The sequence below is a fragment of the Chaetura pelagica genome, unplaced genomic scaffold, assembly GCF_000747805.2.
Source record: "Chaetura pelagica isolate M959 unplaced genomic scaffold, ChaPel_1.0 scaffold10, whole genome shotgun sequence".
Classification (NCBI taxonomy): domain Eukaryota; kingdom Metazoa; phylum Chordata; class Aves; order Apodiformes; family Apodidae; genus Chaetura; species Chaetura pelagica.
In genome coordinates this window covers 9,583,626-9,607,278 of record NW_009952263.1, presented here as the reverse complement: position 1 = coordinate 9,607,278, position 23,653 = coordinate 9,583,626, and the positions used below count along the sequence as shown (strand labels likewise).

Sequence of the window (23,653 nt, the reverse complement as noted above, 5' to 3'; positions counted from 1 at the left end):
TTTGTGCCAAGTAATTGAAATGAGTTCAAAGATTCAGTTATGAGACATTTGGGAAATGGCTTTCAGAGTATCACATAAGGGTTACGTTGCCTTTTCCTATATACTAATGACCAAGAATGATGTAGGTTATGTTGTTTAGCAGCTATATTCAGTTTGAGTCTTTAAAATACTGTCTGTGACCAGGAGTTGCCACTGTAATTTTCTTAGAGAACCATCCAAAAGATGCACAGAATCAACTTCAGAGCACTATCTTACAGGAAATCTACTTAGTTGTGCTTAGACAGTGTGATCAAGTGGCTTTACAGAGCACATCTGGAAATCTTCTGATGATAAAGAAAAATCAGACAGCAACTCCTTGACTCCACAGGAGTTTAAAACAAGTACTATTGTTACTGTGTTCAAGCTAGTATGCTCTTCTTTAATGCCAAGACCCTATTAACTGTCTGCTTTTGAGAACAGGTTTGTGGTGCTACTTGTGCCAGGCTGGTATTCCCAACCCTCTCCTCTGTCCCTGAGCTTTCAGGTATCAAGTTGCTTTGGTTGTAACATCTCACTGATGCCCACTTTGTAGGCAAAAGCTGCTGCATGAAGGAGTGCACTCAAAATGACTGTTCTCCATGTCCAGCTAGATTGTTCCTCGAGGATGTATGCCTGCCCTGTTTGGTCCATGGCTCAGCTGAAGCTGCTGCTTTCCATTGTCTGAAGTATTTTTTGCCTCCTTGTGTGAAGGTGTAAATCTAGCTGGGTCACACCATTACAGGAGGACCAATTGTTTATTACTCAGGAACATGAGTGTTGGGGCTCCTCAGGTGGAGAAAGATCTCATCAAGGCATTTCAGAAGCATGTGGAATAGTATGTAATTTCCCCAGGATGGCTCCACACCACATTTAATTAGTGTGACTGGAAGCATGTACATCTGGATGATTGTCTGGTAGCTTTATCAAATACAGTGCAGCTTGTTTGTTGCTTTTTTCATTTAGTCCTGTCAGAAAAGCAGCTGAGCCAAATGAGTCCTGCTTTTGCAATTGAGAAGCCACCCCCTCCACCACCACCACCATATAACCTCAGTAAGATTTTTAGCCTGACTTTTTTAAAATGGCTTGCAGTTTTAGTGCTCAGATCTGAATGTACAGTCAAGAATGCTTCAATGGGACCCCATTTGCTGCAGATTATGAACTTCCCTTCTCTGAAGAACAGCTCCTGCACTTGAACATGCTGTCATTCTTTGCTTTTATACATCCTTCCCTTTTCTCCTGTTTCTAGTCCCCAAAGAACCATTATTTTGTCTTGCTACTGTAACTCTTTCCTGTATTGGTTAAAGTATCTTGGTTATGATCTCTCCTCATTTCTGTGAAGTTGAAATTCAAATGCGTGCTACTCTAAAGTCCTGTGGAGTTGTTCTCTTACCAAAAAATCCCTTCTATTCAGGCACTGCCATATTATACTGTCTTCCTGTGTATACTGTGTTGTCTCTAGAAGCTATTCACTTCTTGTTGCTTCGAAGCACCCTGTAGCTGTTGAAGATACTTGTCCTGCTTTAGATGAGAAGTCATTTGCTCAAAGTTATGCATTAAACCTGTAGCAGAGTGAGGAAAAGGATGACTATGCAGTCTCCCAGACAGCTGACCTGCAGAAAACCTTTGGAATCCAAGGAATTGTATTTCCATCTCTTCTGCTGTCCCACATCTGGGAAGCTACATGTCCCAACACCATGCCAGCTTGTTTACTTGATTTATGTCCTGTTAACAGCAGCACTTCTCTCAGTGATCCCCAGCAAGCTGTGCATTAAGACCAAAGGTCCAGGCCTTCATCAATGGACAGTCAGCAAGCTTTTTTTTGCCAGAGGACCAATCTGAGTTTCTTTTTCTTCTAAGCAGAATTGTTCTCCTAGTCTTGCTAGTGTTTTTTTTCCTGCCTGCCACTGCAGGAAAGGTAGAGATGGACAAGGGCAGCATGTTTCTCCTTAACCAGACTGCAGAATGTCAGAACCATGTATGAAGATGCAGAGAACACTTTCTTTTGATGCCTGTTTGTCTGTAGCTGTTGTACTCACTAGAAATGAGCATTTCTTAGCTAAAGTGTATTTAACATTTTTGCCTTCCTGAACCCTAACATCTTAAACTCTTATGGATACAGAATTTATTAATTTTGTCTGAATGTTTCTAATCAATGAACTTAATTCTCATAAGCTCTTCTAGTCCAAGATCTAGACTAACCTAGCTCTCCTATTCCAGAACATCAGCCTAAAATTGATTGAAACAATTGTGGATGCTGCAAGACTGCATGCTTTCCTTTGTGATTACTTCCCAGGATGTCTGAAGACTTAACTTTATCCCAGCTTTATGCTTCACTGCTCATTGTATGAGTTTCACTGATCAAAACTCTTTTCCAACCAGTTCACTTGTCAACCCACTTCACTTGTATATAGCAAATGGTTTGTCTGGGTGCTTTTTGAGACCACTTTGGCTTTGACTCCTGAACCTTTCCAGGAGTCAAAGACTAAAACACAGCATCGTGTTTTAGTCCCCATGTAGTACTAGCCAGCATGCAGCTGCTGCGGTGGGTTGGAGTTAAAAGAATATTTAGGAGATGCATTTTATTACCAGGGTAGCAGCATTTTCCACTTGACTTCTTAGCAGAGGAGTTGAGCCTGCTGGTTTTCTGCTTGAAACTGCCTGAATGGAAAATCACTGGCTGTTTTGTTGCTACCATCTTTGCTCTGCTTTACCAACTGCTCTGGCTAAAAAATGTTCTGGTCATTGAATGCAGTCAAGCAGCCATTGCTGTAGCTCATGCATGATGCCAATAACTTATGCCAGTGAAATCAATACTGAGAATTTCAAACAAGCTTTAAATAAAATATAATGAATTTAAATGCCAAAGTACAGTCTCTGTGAATTTGCTATTAAGAGATTATAAATGGTTTGCATAATGTTGAAAAGCCTAGTGCCTTCAGTTAGCAGTATCAAAGGCTTGTTTAAAGCAGTTCCTGGAGGATTGCCGCCCTCCCTCCTCCCGCTTTCTGTTTCACGATGGATAAAAACAAAACTCCTTACAATAAAGAAAGGAAAGCCAGGTTTTCAGCTACCCTCTGACTGGCCTCCAGGTCTGGCAGCTGCTTTTGGATGTCTAATTGCTTGTCCTGCAAAAGTTGACATGCACCTACTTTGAGAAGGTTCTTTGAGTACCCACTTTGTACATGCATTTTCTCTCTGATTTACAGAAATGAAATTATAGGGCTGTAAAAAACTCAGGGTGGAGCTTATAATACTTTTTCTCGGGTTTTGTGGTTTTATTTGTTTGTTTGTTTGTTTTTTGTTGTTGTTTTTAATTTATTTGAAGTCTCCTGGTTTTCTGCATTCACATATAAATATTAGATGCAGAGAAACAGTGCAATATAGTGAATAAGATGCTGGACTTGGAAAAAAGACCCCTTCCATTGAGTCCTGATATTTGGCTACACAAATCACTTACTTTTCTCTTTCTTCCTTCCTCTTTCCTTGCTTTGTCTCTGGACTCTAAGGCTTGTGGGCAAGTGTAGTCCATCAATGTGTCTACAGATTTTGGCACAATAAGGCCTTGATTTCAATTGAAGCCTGTAGGAATTACACCTAGTAAGCGTCCTGGCAAGTCTCTTTTCTTTCTTTTCAAGTTTCTTACCAGCCCTTCTCTATTTGAAAATCATGGCAAGCTCCCTTGTTTACAGCAATCTAATGGGACCATAATTGGGTCCCCAAGATAACATTACAGATATAAGCCATTTTTTCCTTAGACAAAGTTCTATGGAGAATGTATTTTCTTATAAACATGCTTGTTATAAAAGGGTTTGTTGTTTTGTGTTTATTGGTGTTCCATCTGCTCTAGAGAATACATTGGAGAAAAACTAGCTCCAGCATGGCATATAATGTTTCATTAGCAGGCATAACCTTGTTTATTTGCTTTTTAAAATTGTATTTAGGAAAGGAAATCAGTTTGCACCATTGACATGCTGCCAGGTTCCTGTTTATAAATGTCACAATAGGCAACTTGGAAGAAATGAAATAGGCAGTTTGTGACTTTTGATAAAGCATTACAGAACTGGGTAGAGCCAGGCAGCCACTTGTGCTCCCCATTTTGCAGCCTCCCACTTAGCAGGATGTAGTGTGGTGGTAGCAGTGCAAAACACCCTGAGTGACCCAAACTGGGCTATGCACACTTAGTGTTATTGATGTGTATTTGAACAGAAGCAGCTCTTTGTGCTAAGATGCTTAAATGGCTATCTCGGGCAAGTAGTTCTGCATGAAACAACCAACCCTGAGGAAAATGGGAGATATCTGAAGGAAACTTCAAGGCATAAGCATGCAATCTGATGTCATCTTTTCCCACAGAGAAGCGATTTCCTTTCAAACTCTGGTGAGACCAGTCTTCTAAAATTTCCTTCTCCTTTAAAATATGCTCATTGCATTTCCTTTGTATCACATTTTTCCCTTTCCCCTAGTAAATGGTTTATCGTGGGTACATCTGCTACATACCATGTGTTACTCTGTATGTAAAGAAGGCTTCGTATGTCAAAAGTGTAGTCTGAACTGACATGCTGAAAAGGGCATGAGGAGGGTAGTGGGGGAAGAAGGGAGGGAATTGTAGAAGACAAGGGTCATCTTTCAGTATTCATTTCTACTGGTAATTAGAGGGCACCACTGAATGTCTGTAATTAGATCATGTCACAAAAATTAAGATAAAGCAGAAATTCTAAATCTCCTGCATTTTGTTGAAAATATCAGAGGAGTCAGAGCATTTGCTTAAACCAGCAGTTAACATATGAAGGACAGGCAGGGAGGGTTAACATGACCCTGAAACAAGTTCACGTGCATTTTCCACAAAAGGTGCAAGGAAGACAAGAGGAGGTACTCCAGGTACTGAAGGGACAGAAGCCAGGTTGTCATGGGCACAAGCTGTGTTGCAGAGATGTTGTGCATGGCTGTCACCCCTCAGGCAGCGGCCTTAAGAGGATTAGTGGTGCTTAAATGAGCCCTTTGGACTTCAAATTATGGTGGTGACTGCTGGAGCCTTGAGATGGCTTATACATGGCTTAGCACTTCACGTGCCTGTCCTGTGTCTTGTGCCATGCTTCTTAGCAGCACCATGTAGTTGGCTGGAGATTAGCAGACTTGAGGTTTCATTTGCATCACCCAGCATATCTCAGAAAGACTTTCTGATGACATAGTCACAGCTATTGAAAGAAAACAGGATAAAAAGATTATTTATGAGGGGTTTGTTGTGGTTGTTGGTTGTGCCTTTTCAGAAGCAGCCATGTCTATGTTTAAGAATAATTCATCCTAACTTAAAACAAAAAGGAAGCTTCCTGGCATGTTCCAACTTAGATAGTTCAGATAAAATTTTGCAAAGTTTCTCCCTGCCCCAGTACACAAGTTTTATATATATAAATTAACAATAATTGTCCATTAAGGCTCCAAAAGACTGGAAACATTTTAACATAAGGACTTTAACATAAGGGATGCTGAAGTCCATTGATACTTTTAGAAATGTTATCTTTTTTGTCAAGAAATTCTAGTCACAGTGCTCTGAAGCACTCTGGTCTGTGAACTGCTGGTGGTCGCAAAGCTGTGGTAAGTCATCTGCAACTGGTCTGTGGAACCATCTTGCCTTGATTACACAATTTATGATAAGAGCACAGAGTGCTCTGTGAGAAATTCAGAGGGTTGACAGAGGTCTGTGATCCAAAAAATTGGAACCCAGTGGCCGAGGCTGATAAGTACAGATTCAAAGCTTTAGGATTTCAATGAGAGCAATGTTTCTCTTCTCCACCATCTGCCTATCATTACTTGTCATTTTTGAGTAAGGAGTTCAATTTTTCTTTACATTTTTACCTCTAAGGAGATCGGGTTGATAACATTTGACTGAGCAGTGGTGCCCAGGGTTCAAGAAGTCAGATATACTCATACTGCTCCTGGCCTTTGATTCTCCAGCCTCGTGTGGACAGCCAGCTGTGTCCAGTTCAGGGGTAGATGTTAGATGGGGCATGGGGCAGGGAAGAATCCTTCTGCTTTCTGGGATCCATCATGCCAGCTGTTGTTTGTTTTTTGGGTTTTTTTGTTTGTTTGTTTTGTTTGTGTCTTTTTTTTAATGTGCCATTTTTATCAGGTAGCTGTTTAAGTGAGCATTTGCCTTTCTCTGAAACGTTTTGAGGAATGGATCCCTTGGCTTCAGTTCTGTATTTTTATGTGTCAGCCTCATTCAATGACTTCATACCTCTCACTAAGTAAGGGAGTGAAATGGATTTTAGCAGTCTGCAATAAGATCTTCCTAGTGCTTTGTCTCTATGCTTAATGTTACTAAACAGCAATAGCCAGCAGTTCCTTTCTGTGTCCTTTTTTCTGCTTCAGTGCTTTTCCTCATTCAAGCCATACAGATGTTACAGTTTAAAAAAAGTATTGCATTGCAGTATCCATCAAGTTTACATTCTTCTGTCTCTCCCATTATGAAACTTTTTTTCCCTTTAAAAAAATTTTAAATCTTTAATAGATTTTCTTTTTCCTGTAAACTTTCAGCTGTGTTAGGAATCTGGTTAACTTTTTACCTGTTTTCTTCCCTGGTTCCTGTGCTATATTTGCTGGCCTTGAGTGGACAGCAAGCTTACTTGTGTGCTTATGGCATTTCAGATCTTGCACACTAGTAACAGATGAAACAGTTCTGATGGTCTGGTGTGAAGGTGTTTTCCACACACAATGACCTAAATAGTGAGAAAATAAATGAGTTGATGCTTTTTCTGGGTAGATTTGATAACTTTTGGTTTAAGATCATGTTTTTCTTCTGTTGGCAGAGAATTCGTAGGGATTAGTAATTTTTATGGATATTGTATATGATTACAATATTTTTGAAGCCTGCCCAGTTTTGGGCCCATCACTACAAGAAGGACATTGAGGTGCTGGAGCGAGTCCAGAGAAGGGCAACAAAGCTGGTGAAGGGTCTAGAGAACAAGTCTTACGAGGAGTAACTGAAAGAACTGGGATTTTGTAGCTTGGAGAAAAATGGGTGAGGGGGAGATCTTATTGCTCTCTACAACTATCTGAAAGGATGTTGTAGTGAGGTAGGGGTTGTTCTCTTCTCCCAAGCAACAAGCAATAGAAAAAGAGGAAATGGCCTCAAGTTGTTCCAGGGGAAGTTTAGATTGGATATTAGGAAAAATTTCTTTACTGAAAGGGTTGTCAAGCACTGGAACAGGCTGCCCAGGGAAGTAGTTGAGTTGCCACCCCTGGAGGTATTTAAAAGATGTGGAGATGTAGAACTTAGGGACATAGTTTAGTGGTGGACTTAACCATGTGGGGATACGTGCTGGCTTAACAGTTGGACTTTATGATCTTAAAAGTCTTTTCCAACCAAGATGATTCTATGACTCTACAATGTCTTCCACGTTTTTAAGCTAGCAGGTTTGTTTGTTTGTTTTGTAAGCAGCATGTGCAGTGGGTGAGTGTGTCACTGGTGGCTTCCATTACTGTGTACTATGTATATTGTGAAGTTATGATCTCCATAATCAAGCAAGATGCTACTGTACACTTCTTAAAAGTGCACATGTAGCTGCCATTTAAAGATGTATCTTGGTTGCCCTGAATGCTGTGTGTCTGTAGAGCCTTCTAGAACACTTTAGGTTAGAAATGCACATTTTCTTTCCCCATAAATTGTAAAATGCCTGAAAGTGGGACAGCTTTGAATATTTATCATTGCTAAAATTAATTAATTGAGAGGACAGGCTATATAAATACTAAAATATTGCTGTATATTTTATTTTTAGGTTAAATTTTAATTTTTTTTCAAAGTTGATGCCTTTTCTCCTGAATTATTGTAAAAATATTTAAAGTTGCTGTTTGGGAAAATACCTTGAAATTATTTTTTGCAGAAAACAGAAAAAATACCAAAAAGTGCTTTTGTCTTTGTTTAGATGAACTGGATTTTCTCTCATTTTTTTCATGGCTAACACCTTCCGACTTTAGAATGTATATGATAGACTGCAAAAAATATGTATGCACAATTGGTTATAGGTGACAGCTCTATGGATCTAAAAGCTCATTCAGAACAATCTGAGTGAGTCTTCAGTTTGTATAAAACTGCTATTGGCAATTTTCATTAAAACTGATAGTTAAAAAAGAACCGTAGGAAAATATAAACTGGCTTTGGTTCAGAAACTGGCTCTTACAGTTTAAAAACCAAACTAGTATCATAAATAATCTTTGTTTGAAACTCAGAATATTACAGTGGATGGTAAAGGATGTGTCTGTCTTCATCCTCTGCCTTTGGTAGATGGAGATGCGTGATACAGGTAGTGCAGTGTGACATGGATGGGTGTTTCTCTGGAAGAGCCAGGATTTAGTGGAAATGGTGACTGCCTGGAGTCATGGGGAGTATTTTGCCTGTGTCTGTGGAGCCGTCATTTCTCTGCTGTGCTTGCCAACAGGGTGTGTGTTCTTGTGGAGTGATGTGTAATCCTCTCCACCAGAACATGGAAGTATGACTTCAAGAAGTTTTTAGCCTTTAGAAAAAAAGAGCCGTGTGTTGCCTATCCAAAGTTAAACGGTCGCATGTGGGAGAAAAATGCTCAAATGTTTTCTTGAAAGACTGAAGCTAAAACGGGGAATAAAGTGGAACTGGGGAGAAGTCAGGTTGATGATTATCTATTCCCTTTCCTCTTGCAGCTGGAAAGGCTGAGAATGAGCATGTTGATTTAAAAACAGTTTGTGGATATGGTTTGTTGTTTTTCATGTTATTTATTTTAGTGTTAAATACTGCTGGAGTGTACAGTATGAACAGATGGGTGAGAGGAGCATTTCTATAAAAGCTGTTCAGTGTTACAATCCCAGTTTCTATTTCAGAGGGAGTGACTGGGAGCTTTGATAAGGATGAAACTTAGTCCTAGAGGAAATAAATTCCTCTTAATTTATTAGATCTTAATTAAGATCCATTAAATTAATCTTAAGGGCAGGGGATGTCTTTCATGTCTCTGCAGCTCCTGGCATGCAAGTGGCTTGTTCCTTGTATGAACATTTAGGTTAAGTTTAATAAAATGGGTAGTAATAGTAAGCTCCTATGCCCTCTTCCAATGTTGAAGGAGAGTTGTGAAGATCTCTGAGAAAACTCTGAGTGTATGTCCTACTGTCTCAGAGAATGGATGGGTGTTGTGAGTGTTAAAAGCAGAGGGAGAGCTCTGTCTATGTCATCACTCCTGTTCACTTCTTCTCTGAGCTGGTGTGCTGGGAACTCCTCACCTAGTATCAATTCATCTTAACCATTGGCTTAGGAAGTCGACTTAGGGAGTCGAAGTGAGGTGTTCTTCATTGATCCCTGGCAGAAGAGCATGCAGAACTCCTTGAAAGTAGAGCTGAAAGCAGCCCAGCCAAATAACAATTCAGCTGTAAAGTGGAGGGCTCAGTTTTGGCTAATGTTGCTGAATTTGTCTTGTTTTTATGAGGTCCCAAAGTTGAGTCTACAAGGAACTCATTAATATCTTATCCACATCCATCCAGAATCAGGTGCAGAGCTCAATACAGCAAAGCCATTTTGGGAATTCAGAAGGCCATCTGCATCACACATGCAACAAGCCTAGTCTTGCTGTGCTGGTAATGCAGAGTCGTTCTGCATGTCATGATATGTATGACTAGATCAGATAGACTTAGTGTCAGATCTATGGGGCATTATTTTCCTGCCATTTTTCAAAGCAGAGGCATTGTCATTTAAGTATGAACTTGCTTGAACTTCTCTGTAAATTCACAAGCACTTCATTGATGTAAATTATTCTGAGATTGCCAAATCCTTTTCTTATGAATGTGAGAGTCATGCTGAGTTTGACATTTTGTTGGGAAATCTTAGGCTTTCTCTTGGCAGCATAGTATAAAGGTACAGTTCCTGCCCAACAACAGGACTTGCATTAAAGCTAGCAGTACTGAGAAGAATGGACATCTGGATGCATTGACAGCTTTCACTCTGTTTTTACTTCCTGTGCATTACACATTCAGCCTACTTTCTCAAAAGATACAGTTTATTGGAAATTGTTAAAACTTTGAAACAGCACTATAAGTTAATATCACATATTGCTAGGTTTTAATTGAAAAACATGCACTTAATATAATGGTGAAACTTTAGGAAGTGATTGTACTAAAAGATGTACTTGCAGATGGATAGATTATTAGACCTGGTTTTGCACAATCTTGTAATGGTAAAAAAAAGCCAGTGTGGTTTTGAATCCTGAACTAGATTTGATAGACATATATATGTGTGTGTGTGTATAGACTATTTTTTTTACCAGAAATATTTTTCATAAAAAACACTAAGCCACTGAAGAAGTGACATTTTTATAGAAATGTATGTGAGGGAGATCTTCTTTTGGAAAAGATTCCATATATCAAAGGTTATTTCCTCTTACTGCCTGATAGTTGTGACATACCACTGAGCTATGAAAAATTACTGTTAAAGTCCTTGATCTGGCTTTAACTTGCAATCCATGCTCCTAAGAGAATACTGGCTATTCTACTGCTGGACATGTTTCATACTTTGTGAGTTATTAACAGGAGCTCAGAGATGGTTCTTCTTCATACTGAGCAAGAGATCTAACCATGTGGCATCCTCCCTGCCTCTTTGTGTGTTTATGAAGTCTGGAGCACCTCCTGTGCAAGAAAGAGATCCCTGTGTCCACAGGAGCCTTTGAAATCACCTGAAGCATATTAGATTTTGGACTCAGGGGGATGACAGCTAAGGCCTTCAGAGCAGATCCTCTAATTATTGGCTCCTTTTCCACGGGGAATGAAATCTAAAGGTTTTATTCTTGTTTTGGTTTAGAATGTGATATTTCTTTTAGGTCTGGGATTCAATGTGTTGTCTGCTTCTCCTGTCCTGCACGTTTGAGCAGAGCTCTGAGTTTCCTTTCTCACTAGCTTTATGTAGCAGTATTGTGTGGTTTTTACATGTTTCCTAGACAAATTGGCTCATAAACTTGAATTTTGAATGAAATGTAACTTTAGTTTTCGATCCTGAGAATTGCAACAATTGGGAAGATGCTTTGTGTTGAGTCTTGGTGGCAGAGAGTGCATGTAAAGGTGTTTTTTCCCTTTTCCTCAGCCAAGCATGAGGTGGAAATGGAAAGTTTCTTTCCTCTGGCTGCTAACAATCTGCATGTTGGTGCTTGATAGGAAGAATAATACTCTCAAGGTTACCATATTTTTCATATGCATACACTGTGGGTAATCTCTGGCTTGAGAGCTTTGTTTATTTTTAAATGTGGGCCAAGTCAAACCCTGCGGTTTAGCAGCAGTGTGTATTGTGTGTGCAGGGATAATAGGGGAGAGGTTTTATTCCAAGGTTCCTTCCTTAGAAGCATCCTGGTCTCTCATGGCTTGTTCACTCTGTGGCTGTGAGTTCTCTGTTAAAGAGAGTACCAGGGCTGGGAAAAATACCATGCTTCCTGCATCACCAGCTTTAGCAGCAGGAGGTGGAAAAATCCTTCTAGGGTGCACTTAGCAGGCAAGAATCCACTGCAGGATAATCCTTTTTTTTTTTTTTTTTTTTTTTAAGAAGTTTTTAAGGGCTCCAGGTTACCCGCAGCAGAGATTATATGTGTGTAAATACAGTGACGTTACTCTAGGCCTCTGGGAGGCTAATAGGAATGGCTGTTTCAAGACATACCATGTACTGTTTGTTTCTATGTGACTGTAAAACTTGATTTGCTTGTCAGTGCAAGAAGGCCTAGTACGCAGTAAACAGCCCTTGTAGTAAATCAAGGTGCCAGGCACTCAGCACAGAAGTAATTGTCAAACAAAATATATATGGTATTCAGTTAGGAGAATAGATGTTAAATATCCCTGATATAAATTATGAGTCAGAATCACAGAAGAGTGATTAGTCAATGTGCAGGTATTTTTCCATTTGTATTGTCCTGTAAAAGTGAATAGTTATTTTTCATTTATTTATATTGTTATTGGCTACAACAAGATCTATTGACTTGGAATTTACCCTGAGCCAGTAACTTGCCATATTATTGATACTTTCAGATTTCTAGTTGTATTTCTATAGAACACGAAAACAAGATAAGACGTTTCTTTCTTTCTCATTTCCCTCCACCAACCCCCTTTTCCCTTCTTTTCACAGAATATCTCCATGCATAACACAGTTGGAGGAGCAATGGGAGGACCTGGATCTCACCAGCTGACAAATACAAGGATGCCAAACCATGACACCAGCGTTGTGATTCAACAAGCCATGCCATCTCCACAGTCCAGTTCAGTCATTACGCAAGCACCTTCCACAAATCGACAGATTGGGTAATTCCATTTTCATGTTCTCATTTCTCCAGTTCTCTCTGATTCCAGCAGCATGTAGGACCAGATGTTGTCCTCGTGGCTCCTAATGTTCAGCTGCCTGTAGGACCAGATGTTGTCCTTGTGGTTCTTGAGGTTATGGAGTTTGCACTTGATCCTGCCAGCATGTGGCAAGAACCCCGGCAACCCTTGCAACGTGTGTTGCAGGCTGTGGGGGAATGGCCAGGTTACTACATCTGCTCCAGACCTGGCACTTGGATTCAAAAGTGGTTGAGTGCTGTACTTGGCAAGGAAGTCCTGCTTTCTCCATGCAGTTTTTTTTGTTTTCATCTGCTTACTTCCAAAGTTCGTGTTGTTTCTATAATGGCTCTGGGAAGAGAGGCAGTGTTTCTGAAGCTGATCCTTTCACTTCCTTCAATTGGAATTCCGGGTGTGCAGTGGGATTGGGCTATTTCCTACATACTCTGTTTAATTGAGGAATGCTAGAAGGTAAAATAAAAAGATCATTAAGATAAATGGAGTTTGGCATGGAGACTTCTGAACAGTTGCTCAATTTGTGATGATGGATCCATATTTATTCCCATAAGTTGGCTATGGATGCTTATTGTATTGGCTTGAATTCTAATTGTGTGCTCACGTTTGGAGAACTGTGTGAACAAAAACACTCGTGTGTTGTATACTTGGTTACTTTCAGCAAACATGAGATATTTTTAAGTCATATTAACTCATTTTTAATTATAGGGAAACTGCCCAGCTGGTTTGAGGGTGCAGTTTTTTGTCATACAACTCTGAGAATTTGGGGAGTTTATGCATGAAAACATATGGATAAAAAGATAAATCAGTGGACTGAGAATGAAGCAGCAGTCTAGATTCATTATCTGTCATTTGTAATTTGGTCACATCCATTATATGGTAAGTGCAAAAGCAGTCTCTGTCCCCAGTCATTGTTTAAATAATTGATGAGCAACTTGCAGTCTCTTCAGAGTGAAACCAAAAAGTGAAATCCTGGCACTGAAAACTCAAAACCCAGTTGTTCTTGAGTTTTCTTTCGAGATTCCTGATGGTTTGGGCAGAATACAGAGACCACAGGCTCTCCATCTCCCAGTGCCATGGTGGCAGGGAGGGCCTATGGCACTGACTGCTCCGTAAGGGTTATCCAGCCACACAGAGGGCATGGGTTCCATCCACTGCCCCAGTTTTGTACCTCTGGCAAAACTTCTCTGCTTTCTTTTTTTTCAACTACTACTTCAGGATTTGATATTTAATATAGAAATCTGTTAGTCTGGGTTAGGTAAACATATTTGATGGATGTGCCTTGGTGTATACTACATATTGCCAAAACAAGTGTTCACTGAGATTTCACGTGCAGTGCTGTTTGCTTGTGAGTCCAAGAAGGTTGTTGTCTTACATGTCTCATTCTGCTCAAAGACAGGGGACTGGGAAAGAGGGAGGGAGGAAGAAACAGTTTCTTTTTCAGTTGTAGAAAGAAAAACAGCTACTGCCATTATTTGAGTTAAGAATGATTAAGCCCCTGTTCAAATTGTGGCTTAATAGGTCTAGTGGTAATTATGATCCTAATTAAAAACAAAAAAAAATCCCAAACAACTTTTAATACTCAGTGGTGAGCTGTTTTATATGGGACTGTACTTGGCTTCCAAACAATTGTTTCTATATAATGAGAAAAAAACTGCATGTGGTTTTGCAAGACCCTGTCAGTCAGGTTTTGGGTTTTACGTTGGTTTGGGGCCATGGTGATTAGAATCTCCAAATTTTGAGGGATTGAGGTTTAAGAGGCCTATTTCCTAGTCAGTGGTGTCTTTTTTGGGGAAACTTTGTCATGGCATATCTTAATTCTCCTCTGCGACTGAATCATGTAAATGTTTCCCAAGTCTGAGTCTAAAGCTGCTCTATTGGGAAGCAATTGTCAGCATTTTAGTCTCTGTGTGAGTTGGTGTGTGAATAAGACTTATGGTGTGACCTTCAGAATACTCTGTTACCCATTCTTCCCTCTTCCTAGGAGGTTTTGTTTTTTGTCCATGGTGTGTCCTAGGAGATAATTGTTGCATTTTGGACTTCATCTACTTGCCAAAGTGTTGAGCATCCTTGTTGTTTGTCTTCTTTTCCTTCAGTCTTTTCCCTGTGGTGCTGGTTTTATTTATTCAAAGAACATATCTTGTCATTTCCATTTATCTTCATCTTTTCCTTCTAAACGTGCAAAGAATTATATCCAAGACTCATTCACGAGGAATACAGACTGAACAATGGTTTCAATATTAGGTAACTGAAGAAAAATCCAGATTGATTCAGAAAATATTTGAATTCTGCAAAGTTTGGTCATTTTGGTTTGGCCTTATGAAGTTGAGATGGTTCAGCTTTTTAAAAAGACCACATTCTAAGGTTCTTGAATCTGTGGTTTTGGGTCAGGACCCCCCTTTTTCTTAAAATGTCTGAAGCTGCCCCAAAGGGTAGATGAGTCTTTACCACGGAGAATTGTACCAAGGAATATGCCTTTTAATGAGCAGTAAAACCAGCAGAGAGTAACTGGGTAAAACTCTCATTGAGCTAATTCTGTAAGAGCAGGATCAAGCCCCAAAGGTTATATAGAACCATCTTGTAGCAATATTCTGATTTTTATCACAACCACAAATATTTTAGTGTCAGACTATGGCCAAGCCACCTGCAAATGTTTGTGATGGCCTTACTCCAATGAAAACAGGGAACAGCAATGAAAGTCTTCATTTAGACCCTGCTGGTAGGCTGTGCTCCAGTAACAGAGAAGGGGACCCACCTGTGCCTGCACACAGCTCGTTTCATGGTGAGGAGGGGGTTGAGTTCACAGCAGTTGACATTCCCGAGGGACTTAATTTTTTTCCCCTACTTTCTTTTCTCCTTCTCTCTTTCATCCTCCCTCTGTCCCCTTCTCTGCATGCCTCTCTCTTTTTTCCTGTCCCCTCCTCTGGCTCTGGGGGCTCGCATATAAGATGAGATATTGACAGGAGGCATGGGAAAACACGACTGGATGTGCATTGTTGGGCAAGCCTTCCTGGCACAGTGTATATACACACATTGTTTCAGGTATTAAGCTTCAGCTACTACTGAACAGGCATCCAGCCAGATTAATCAGAAAAAGGGAAGAGCATGAAGGTTAATAACTTGAAAAATAAGACAGAGTGCAGTCCCACTTTCCTCCCACCGTGTACCTGGTTGAGAACAAACAGCAACATTATCATTACAGCAAACCAACGGGTCGGTATAAAGTTCCCAGATAGTATTTACGTGGTGAGGCAGCCTCTAACCTCCTTGCCGTGCCTCGTTCCACCCCCCCAAGCCTTCAGCATGTGGGAGGAATGCTGTAACTAGTAACTACTTGTGCTGATGAAAAATCAGTGGAGGAGCACTTAGCAGTGAAGGGTGTCTTAGGCTGATTAATAGCACATCATTTGGAGATAAGATACATGGAGGAAAAGCAGTAAGGCATACAGAGGAAAGGGAGAAAAAAAAGTGATGCAAGACATACATTTTTCAAAGTTATAGAAAAGCAGATAAGCTGAATCAGCTCGAGATATGGGTCTCTGAACTAGGCTGTACAATAGCAGTATTTGTCTTCTTTTTGTTAAAATAACTCCTTTTTTTCCAGTGATTGAGTATTCAGCAATGCATGGGAAAATTATGGTCAGACAAATGGGTGACAACACAGTACAGTGGTTGCTTTATCTGGGCATATCTTTTACAAGGTAAGATGTCTTTTTCAGACCAGCAAAGACTGTAGGTGACTGCAGCCTAACAGTTCAGCTTGCTTGAGAATGTAACCTGCTGCTGTTTTTCAAGCTAGTAGCAGGCAAGACTAGTAATTATTCCGGCTTGAAACTCATGAGTACAGCTCTGTACCTGAATGGGAACATGGGAGGATTCAGGGTTGTCACAGATCCAGTAGGTTCTTAACACTGTACTAAATGGAGAGGAAGGCTTGAGTCCAGTTCCAGTGAACTCACTCCAAGGTGGACATAGAGCATTAGCCATGTGATGTAGATTATCTGTTTTCGAAGTGTTATAAGAGCATTTTAATCAAGATAAGATGGTCTTCTGGCACAACATCAAAAGGGAAAAATTGCAACCACATTTAGGGAAATGCAAGCAGGTAGGAAAAGGCAGAAGGAGGGATTTGGAAGATGCCTCTAGTGCCTTTGTGTACTGAAGAATCATGGTTCCAGTGGGAGGACAGCCTTTCAGTCCCCACACACAGCATTTGTTTCAACACCTATGCATTTCCTTCCTGCTCCTCTCTCTTCCCTCCCAGGATGCCATACATTTCTCTCTGTTTCCAGTTTATCATATTTTCATGGGATTAAATGCTTTCCCAACACAGGGGCATGGGAAATGTAGTGGTCATGAAAACTGCATGTAATGAGACAAGCAGAGGTTTGGTAACAGAATGAAGAGCAGACTAATCGTGACTGGCCTTGGGGATTTGGAAAATGAAAAAAAGTCCTGCTCAGCTGTATTCTTAATCTGAGGGACCTGAGATGGCAGAGGACAGGGCTCCTCTCTGGCAAGCATGGGAGTTTTGCCATAGCATCAAGCTGCTGGTTGAGTTCTCAGAGTATCCTGCTGTTGTTATCCTTTATAGCTTGAGGAAACAGAAAAGACTCCTGTAAGAGATGTTCACAGGCATAATGTTCCCTTCCATAATGCAGCTAGTTCTGGAAGGCACTTGGATTAGGCTGGTAACTCAGAAGGGACTTTGCACATGCCAGAGAAAGTCTCTCATTAAGGTCCTAATAAGTTGGAGGAGTGCATAGAATTAGAGAAGCCATGGAATGATGTGTTTCTATTAAATTCAAAGGCCAGTTCCCTTTCCAGGAAACTGGGATAAAAGCCTGTGTTCCAACTCGTGTTTGAACTGAAACACCACAGTAGGTTGAGAGATGAGAAGAAATGTACAGTGAGAGATGAAGTAGCAAATGACCTCTTAGTCCATTCCCTAGCCTTGGTTGCACAGGATGTGAGAACATCAATTAGATAACTGGAAGGGCAGGAAAAGGAAGAGTTGGAAAGCAGAAGCATCTGACAGTGTCATTCTGTTCAAACTTTTTTTTTTCTGTCTTTGTATTCAAAGTTGGGCTTGATTCCCTGTTTAATGCTCCTTCTTTTTCTTCTGTTTATGCTAAGATGTTTTTTCTGTAGTCCCTTCTACTACACTGTCCTCAGCCAGTCTTAACATGGAATCCCATCTAGCCACATGTGTGCAGCAGCCATGAGTCTCTGGAAAGCTTAGGTGAATTACTTAGGAAAATATTACAAATGAGCCATTCACAGAAACAAGTTGCCTCATGGTTTACAGCTAGTAGGCAGGGTGGTGGGGGAGAAAATGGAGTCTAATAGATGGATTCTTTCAAGCCATTTCGTCCTTTGTAGCTATCTGCTGCCCAGATCCACATGTTGACCTGCAGACTGAACCATGCCACTCTGTGTGATGTTTGAAAGCCCTGTCTACTCCCCAGCCTCCCCTGTTGTTGTTTGCGTCGGCATGTTCAGGAGCTGCTGACTCAATCTCTCCTGCCACTGCTGAGTCAGGAAGAAAGAGAGAAAATGGCACCAGCCTGTGTGTCAGACACGGTACAAAGGGGTGATTGTTCACAACATCTCCCTGCTATCCCCACAAACATACTCCCATTGCCTTCCCAAAACCTCCTTCTTGCTGTAAGACCTAGGGAGGGGTTGGAAAGACATATATCAAGGTGACTCTCAGGGGACTGAAAGGAGGGTCATAAATAGCCTGTCAGCCAGGAATGGAGACGGTTTGGTGTGTTTATTATCTGACTTGAAGACAACTGCTACCCTGAAAGTTATGTGCTTGTTATACACAGTGGTTAAATTAATTAGTGAACTCTGTATCTTATGCCTCATACTTTCTCCTTGACAGAAGTCCTAAGCTTATTAGAAATGTTGCTTTTTCACAGCATGGACACACACACACAAAAGAAGTGTTAGGGATACTGTGTGACTTCCTGACTCTTATTAGGATTGCTGTCTTTTGTTAGGAGGAGAAACCAGCCCTCTCCTGATGGATGTTTTGGATAGGCAGTGAAACTACACTCAAGGCTATTCTGTATATTTCTAAGAAATGAATCATGACTTTTCCATTCTGGAAACCTCATCCCACCCAAGAACTATAGGTTAGAATAGCACACTGCATCCATAACTATCTGAACAGAAATAGTCAGGTTTCATAGGCATAGATTGGCTTTCACATCAGAGGAAGTCATAAATAGGACTTAAGTAACGTAAGTAGGATATACAGAACTTGGAGAATACAGCATTGATCAGTTAATTTTAGGAGTCGGTATCTCTTACATACCTCCCATGTATATATACAAAAAATACACACTGTATAAATTTTCTTTAAGGTGTCATCAAAATTTAGAGTCAGAGCTTCTGATTTATAGGAGTCTTTGAACTAAACCAGATGTAAAATCATTTTTTGGATGGAAGAGGATCTCAGAGTTGCAGTGGGTCTGATGTGACAGACCAAGCTTTCCTAGACCAGAAGTGATCATTAGAGCTCTGCATAGCCAAATCACATTGCTCTGCTCTTCATCACAGGTTTGCACTTAACATGCCCTGATGCATGATTCCAGTATGTGTTTTATCCAAGTGTCAGCCTGTTTGACAGGTAACTAAGCTGCAGTAAAACACTAACTCAAACAATATAGACTTTGTTTTGTGTAAGGATTTATTTTTTTTTTTAAATTTTATTTTATTTAAGAGAATAATTTGCAGGTTCAAGAGAAAAGAGCAAGCTCTGGGATGCTGCCTCGCACCACCTCAGTTCAGAGAAGGGCTTTATTGTTTGCTGGGGGTGGCACAATGGCTATAATGCTGGAATAAAAAATGAAGAACTTTATGTGCAAAGAACTCTGATAAAAATTTAGCTGTTCACAAAGAAGTTATGTGTGTATCTATTTCAGTAACGGAATTGGCATTGATCTGGTGAAAAGAAACCACCTCAATTTTACATGCTTTGTCTTGCCAGTTTATTTTTTTAACACTTCCAATGGATATAAAAACACACTAGAAGTTAGTGCACTATTATAAGTCAGTAAAGTGTTAATGTGGTGTTTTTTTGTGTTTGGGTTTGTATTTTTTTATTAAACTGGTACCTGGCTGAAAACCAATTACAATAGTTCAAAGAAAAATGCCTGAAGGAAACACAAAAATTATAGGCTATGCATACAATGTATGGATCCTAGTTTACCCCCTGTAAAAGTAGGCCTGCTTATTAATTGATGAATTGACTTTTAGAAATCAGTGGCACAGGATAGTCCCATGTAAGACATGCATATGTTTTTTGTTTATACTTATGGACAGGCCAAATACACATTTTTAAAACTCACAAAATACCATAAAAACAGTACAATTTGAATCAAAAGCATAGATAAATTTAAGATAACAACATTACCAAAATTACTTTGAAACAAATTAAATGATGCTTGATTTAGAGGGAAGAAGTAATCTAAATAAATCTGTCATTTTGGATAACTTCTAGCAAAGTTGCACATGGTAAATAATAATTTTAAATTCTCTTAGCAATGTTTGGTAACAAATTGCAAACAGCTGGTGACTAGACAGAAACTGCAGGTAGATTGAGAAGTGTTCATTTTGATGAGTGCAGGAAGAGTGTTCCTTGGAAGAAGGAACAAATTAGAGAGTGTGTTTTAGAAACATTTGCTGCTACAAGCATCTGTATTCTGCCAACAGAGACCTTCATTCTGAGCTCACATAAAATGAAGTGGCATTTTGCCAGTAAAAGAAGGGGTTGTGTTACTCCACTTGTAGGTTCCAGGTCCTAATTGGTTTATGAAATGAAGGGGGCAATCTTTGAGCTATTACCAGCTTCCTCTGCTGCAAGTGAAGTGAATCACAGCTGTTCTGATAGGGTCCATAAAAATTTGGCGAGGTAATAAAATGTTTTCAGTGGACAGTTCTCCAAATGAGTGAAATCCAAATCCCTCACTTATTTGACAGTCTTTAGAGAATTGCATATATTTCCTGGGGAATTCTGATTTATAATATGTTACTTTTATCTAGTTCTTTAACCACAGCATCCAGGCTGACCAGTGCTATGAATTTCAGGGCTCAGAGTAACATTCTTACCTCTTTTTAACCCTACAAATTGAAATACAGTTTGTTCATATCAAACATTTGATAAAAGTTGTGCCTGTTGTTCGTTTTCTACCTTCTCTTGCTTGTGTCTTTGTACTTTTCTGTCCCACTCATCTTATCTTGAGAGATAAAAAAACAAACACACAGCATCAAAAGTTCTAGCCAAAAATTCTCTTGATGCTTCTAGTAATGATTTCTTTTCTTAAAATGGCAGCTTTTGGTCTTTCTAAGTTTTCTTCAAGCAACTAAAATTTTTCTAGACCTGGTCAGAAGTCAGATATGTTAATCCTGACTTCTTAGCAGAACAGTTGTTCTGAACTATTTCTTCAGTTCATGGCAGTTTTTGGAGTGATTATGTACATTAACAGATCCCTGGCATGGGTTCAAGTACAACCTGACATTTGTGGTATCATTGTATATGTTAAGGAATTCACAGTTTTCCATAGGGACTATGCAGTGTTTGTTTAGAATTCTGTTCTTATTCTCAGTATTCCTGGCACTAAGCATTTTTATTTAGGGCCTGCATATCTTTACACATATCTTTCTATTTTTTATTTTTTTTCTCCTCACAGAAATGTCTGTGATTTCCCAGGCAAATTCAGGATGACCCCACCTTGAAATTAAGATGACCTAAAAATAATACAAATAGAGAATATAATGAAAAGTTTCTTAATGAGTAATGAACTTGGTTTCCACATTGGGTAAATCTCAGCTGATTGGGCCTGAAGGTCAGACTGATGTAAAAATCCATTTTCACACCTGTAGCTGGGCATTTATACAACACATAGTTGAAGCTTCTCCCCTTATTTCAGTCCTCATATGGCAGATGTTGCTTGTTTGTATCTTAGATAGGCTGCTGCCTCTGGTGTCTAGAGAGCAACCATGCCACTGCACTTCAGCTGCACAGTGCATGCTTATGGGTGAAGCTTGAGTTCTCAGCAAGTGTTTTTGTGCTCTTACTGGAAGCTGGCCCTGGAGACATGAACTGCTGACTTAAAGTGCCTGAAGGAATCTCTTTCTGGATGTGCTGGACTTTGTTAATTCATTATCGCTGCGAGTTGTCAATGTAAGTTTTTTGGGCAGCAGATGTAAATGGGCATTATTAAAGTGGGAAAAAGGCAGCAATAGTTTTTAGATGTTGAGGCAAACAAGAAGATCTGTTAAACTCAACAGGCTGTTATGGGTGGCTGATCATGGCTGAAATACTGCTACAACATTTGAAGAAATTATCTAGAACAGGTAAACAAAAGAGATGAAATTTGAAGCAATTTTCTGTTATTTCTCTCAATTTATGCTTGTTTTGAGTGGTTTTATTTGTCAGAGGTTACATGGCACAGGGAGAAAACTAAGCCTGTGCTGAATATACATGGTCAGTAGATTATAAAATCAGAGCTGGTTAATACATGCACCAAATGGAAGAGCTGTGTGGAAAACTTTATTCTTTTACAATTAATTTCCTTTTTAGCCTCTTCTAATGTCTTCTTTTTCTCTAGTCCATTCCAGGCCCACAGAGGAAGGAGACCTAGATTGTCTTTGAATTGTTTTTTGTTCTGTGGGGAAATAAAATAGGAAGCAGCATGATATTTCTATTGTGAAGTAGCAAAGGAAGCTGGAAGAAAGCAGCTAGTGAGCTCCCTTTGTGCCATACTAAATGGATGTGAAGAAAGATACAGATTCCGGGCTCAAGAACAGGGAAGAAAATCCATACTTGCTTCCAAATTTCCCCCTGGCTTCTATATAGTTCTATTGTTCCAATAAGGAATTTGTGACTCAAAGGATTTATTCAAATTCTATATAAAACATAATAGGCAAAGTTCATTCCAGAAGCCATCAAGTGAAACTATATTTCTCTGTGGGGAAAGCTGGGGTCCCTTCCAGTCTGGTCTTTTTCTGTACACAGCCTAGTAGCATGAAGCTTTTTGTTGCACATTAATGTGACATCAAGGGTTGTGGGCCCCTAACTCCTATAAAGCAAACGCTAGAAACAATATTGGACCCAAACAGAACCCATAAATGCAGAGGGAAGGAAAAACCCATATATAAAAGAAAACAGAGATTGAGAACAAAAGCAAAAAAATCACATTTCAAAACTCAAAGGGAAAAAAATAAAAAAATCAGTTTTTGTTATGGAGGAAACATCCTTGGAAATGTTCAATTTTCCTTATGACCAAGTTGGGAAGCTGTAAGATATGTCCTTGAAGACAGTGTAAATGACTCCAAGCCAAAAAACCTCTTCCATGTTGACAATAAAACCCCACCACAGAGGTATACATTTCCTTCTTACTAGTCCTGCTTGCCCATTATATGAACAGGAAAATAGAGACACCCCTGCCATGTTTACAGGCCTTGCCTTGTTATTTGTATGATGGACAGAGAACTAAAAGCTGTATTGCCAGCACTGCTTATTGAAAAAACCTGGAACTAATTAAGAGACCTCATTTGTTAGTGCTTGTGTGTTCGCTGGTGGAAATTATTTGAGAGAACAGTTCTACTGGTAGAGAAGAGTTCTCTGTAATAGAACTGTAGGAAAATGATGAAGGCAACAACAGCTTTGGGGGAATAGGATGAAAAATATCGACCTAAAAAAAATTACTACATTGGCTTTGAAAGTATTTTTTTTTGTCTTCTGGTGGGAGAAAGAGAATGTAATTTGCCTGAACTAGATGATGACTTGCAAAGTTTTTACTTGTTAATAATTTACTTACTTGAATGAAGCTTGTAAATTGCAGTGGAAGTTTCAGTTGAGGTATTTTCAATATTGGGTTATCTATTTTTTGCTGGGTCTGAATGATGTCTTCTTATAAGAACTATGAGCACTGTGAATCTTTTTTCATGCTACTTTTTCAAAATTGAGTCTGTGCATCCCAAACCCAAGAAAACAGGCACAGGGACTTCCAGTAACTCAGCATGCTGCTCCCTTTCCCCCTGCGTTTCTTCAGAGCTGTCTGTATAATTCTAGATCTGCTCCCACAAGGTGTTTGTTTACAAGTGGAGTCACAGGATAGGAGGTGAGTATACCTGTTTTTCAGTGCCTGCCTTGTTGCTGAGATATGATGTGCTTATCTGTGTGGGAAGCAGCAGTATGGTTGTTTCCCTCCACCAAGGCAAATGGCACGACGTGGTGCAACAGAGAGGAGATCTGCCGAGAAAACGATGAGTCGTTGTCATTAAGGCAATGAAGTGTATTGTC

At 39.8% G+C, this 23,653-nt stretch overlaps 1 protein-coding gene across 1 annotated transcript in view; it reads left to right on the top strand.

Moving 5' to 3' along the window:
• Window positions 1-23,653, top strand: part of CREB5 (cAMP responsive element binding protein 5) — a 223,805-nt gene that overhangs the window by 29,587 nt on the left and 170,565 nt on the right. Inside the window, exon 4 of the mRNA XM_010007553.1 lies at window positions 12,131-12,303. Within this exon, the coding sequence (XP_010005855.1) occupies window positions 12,131-12,303 (173 nt within the window). The remainder of the gene's footprint in view (window positions 1-12,130; window positions 12,304-23,653) is intronic.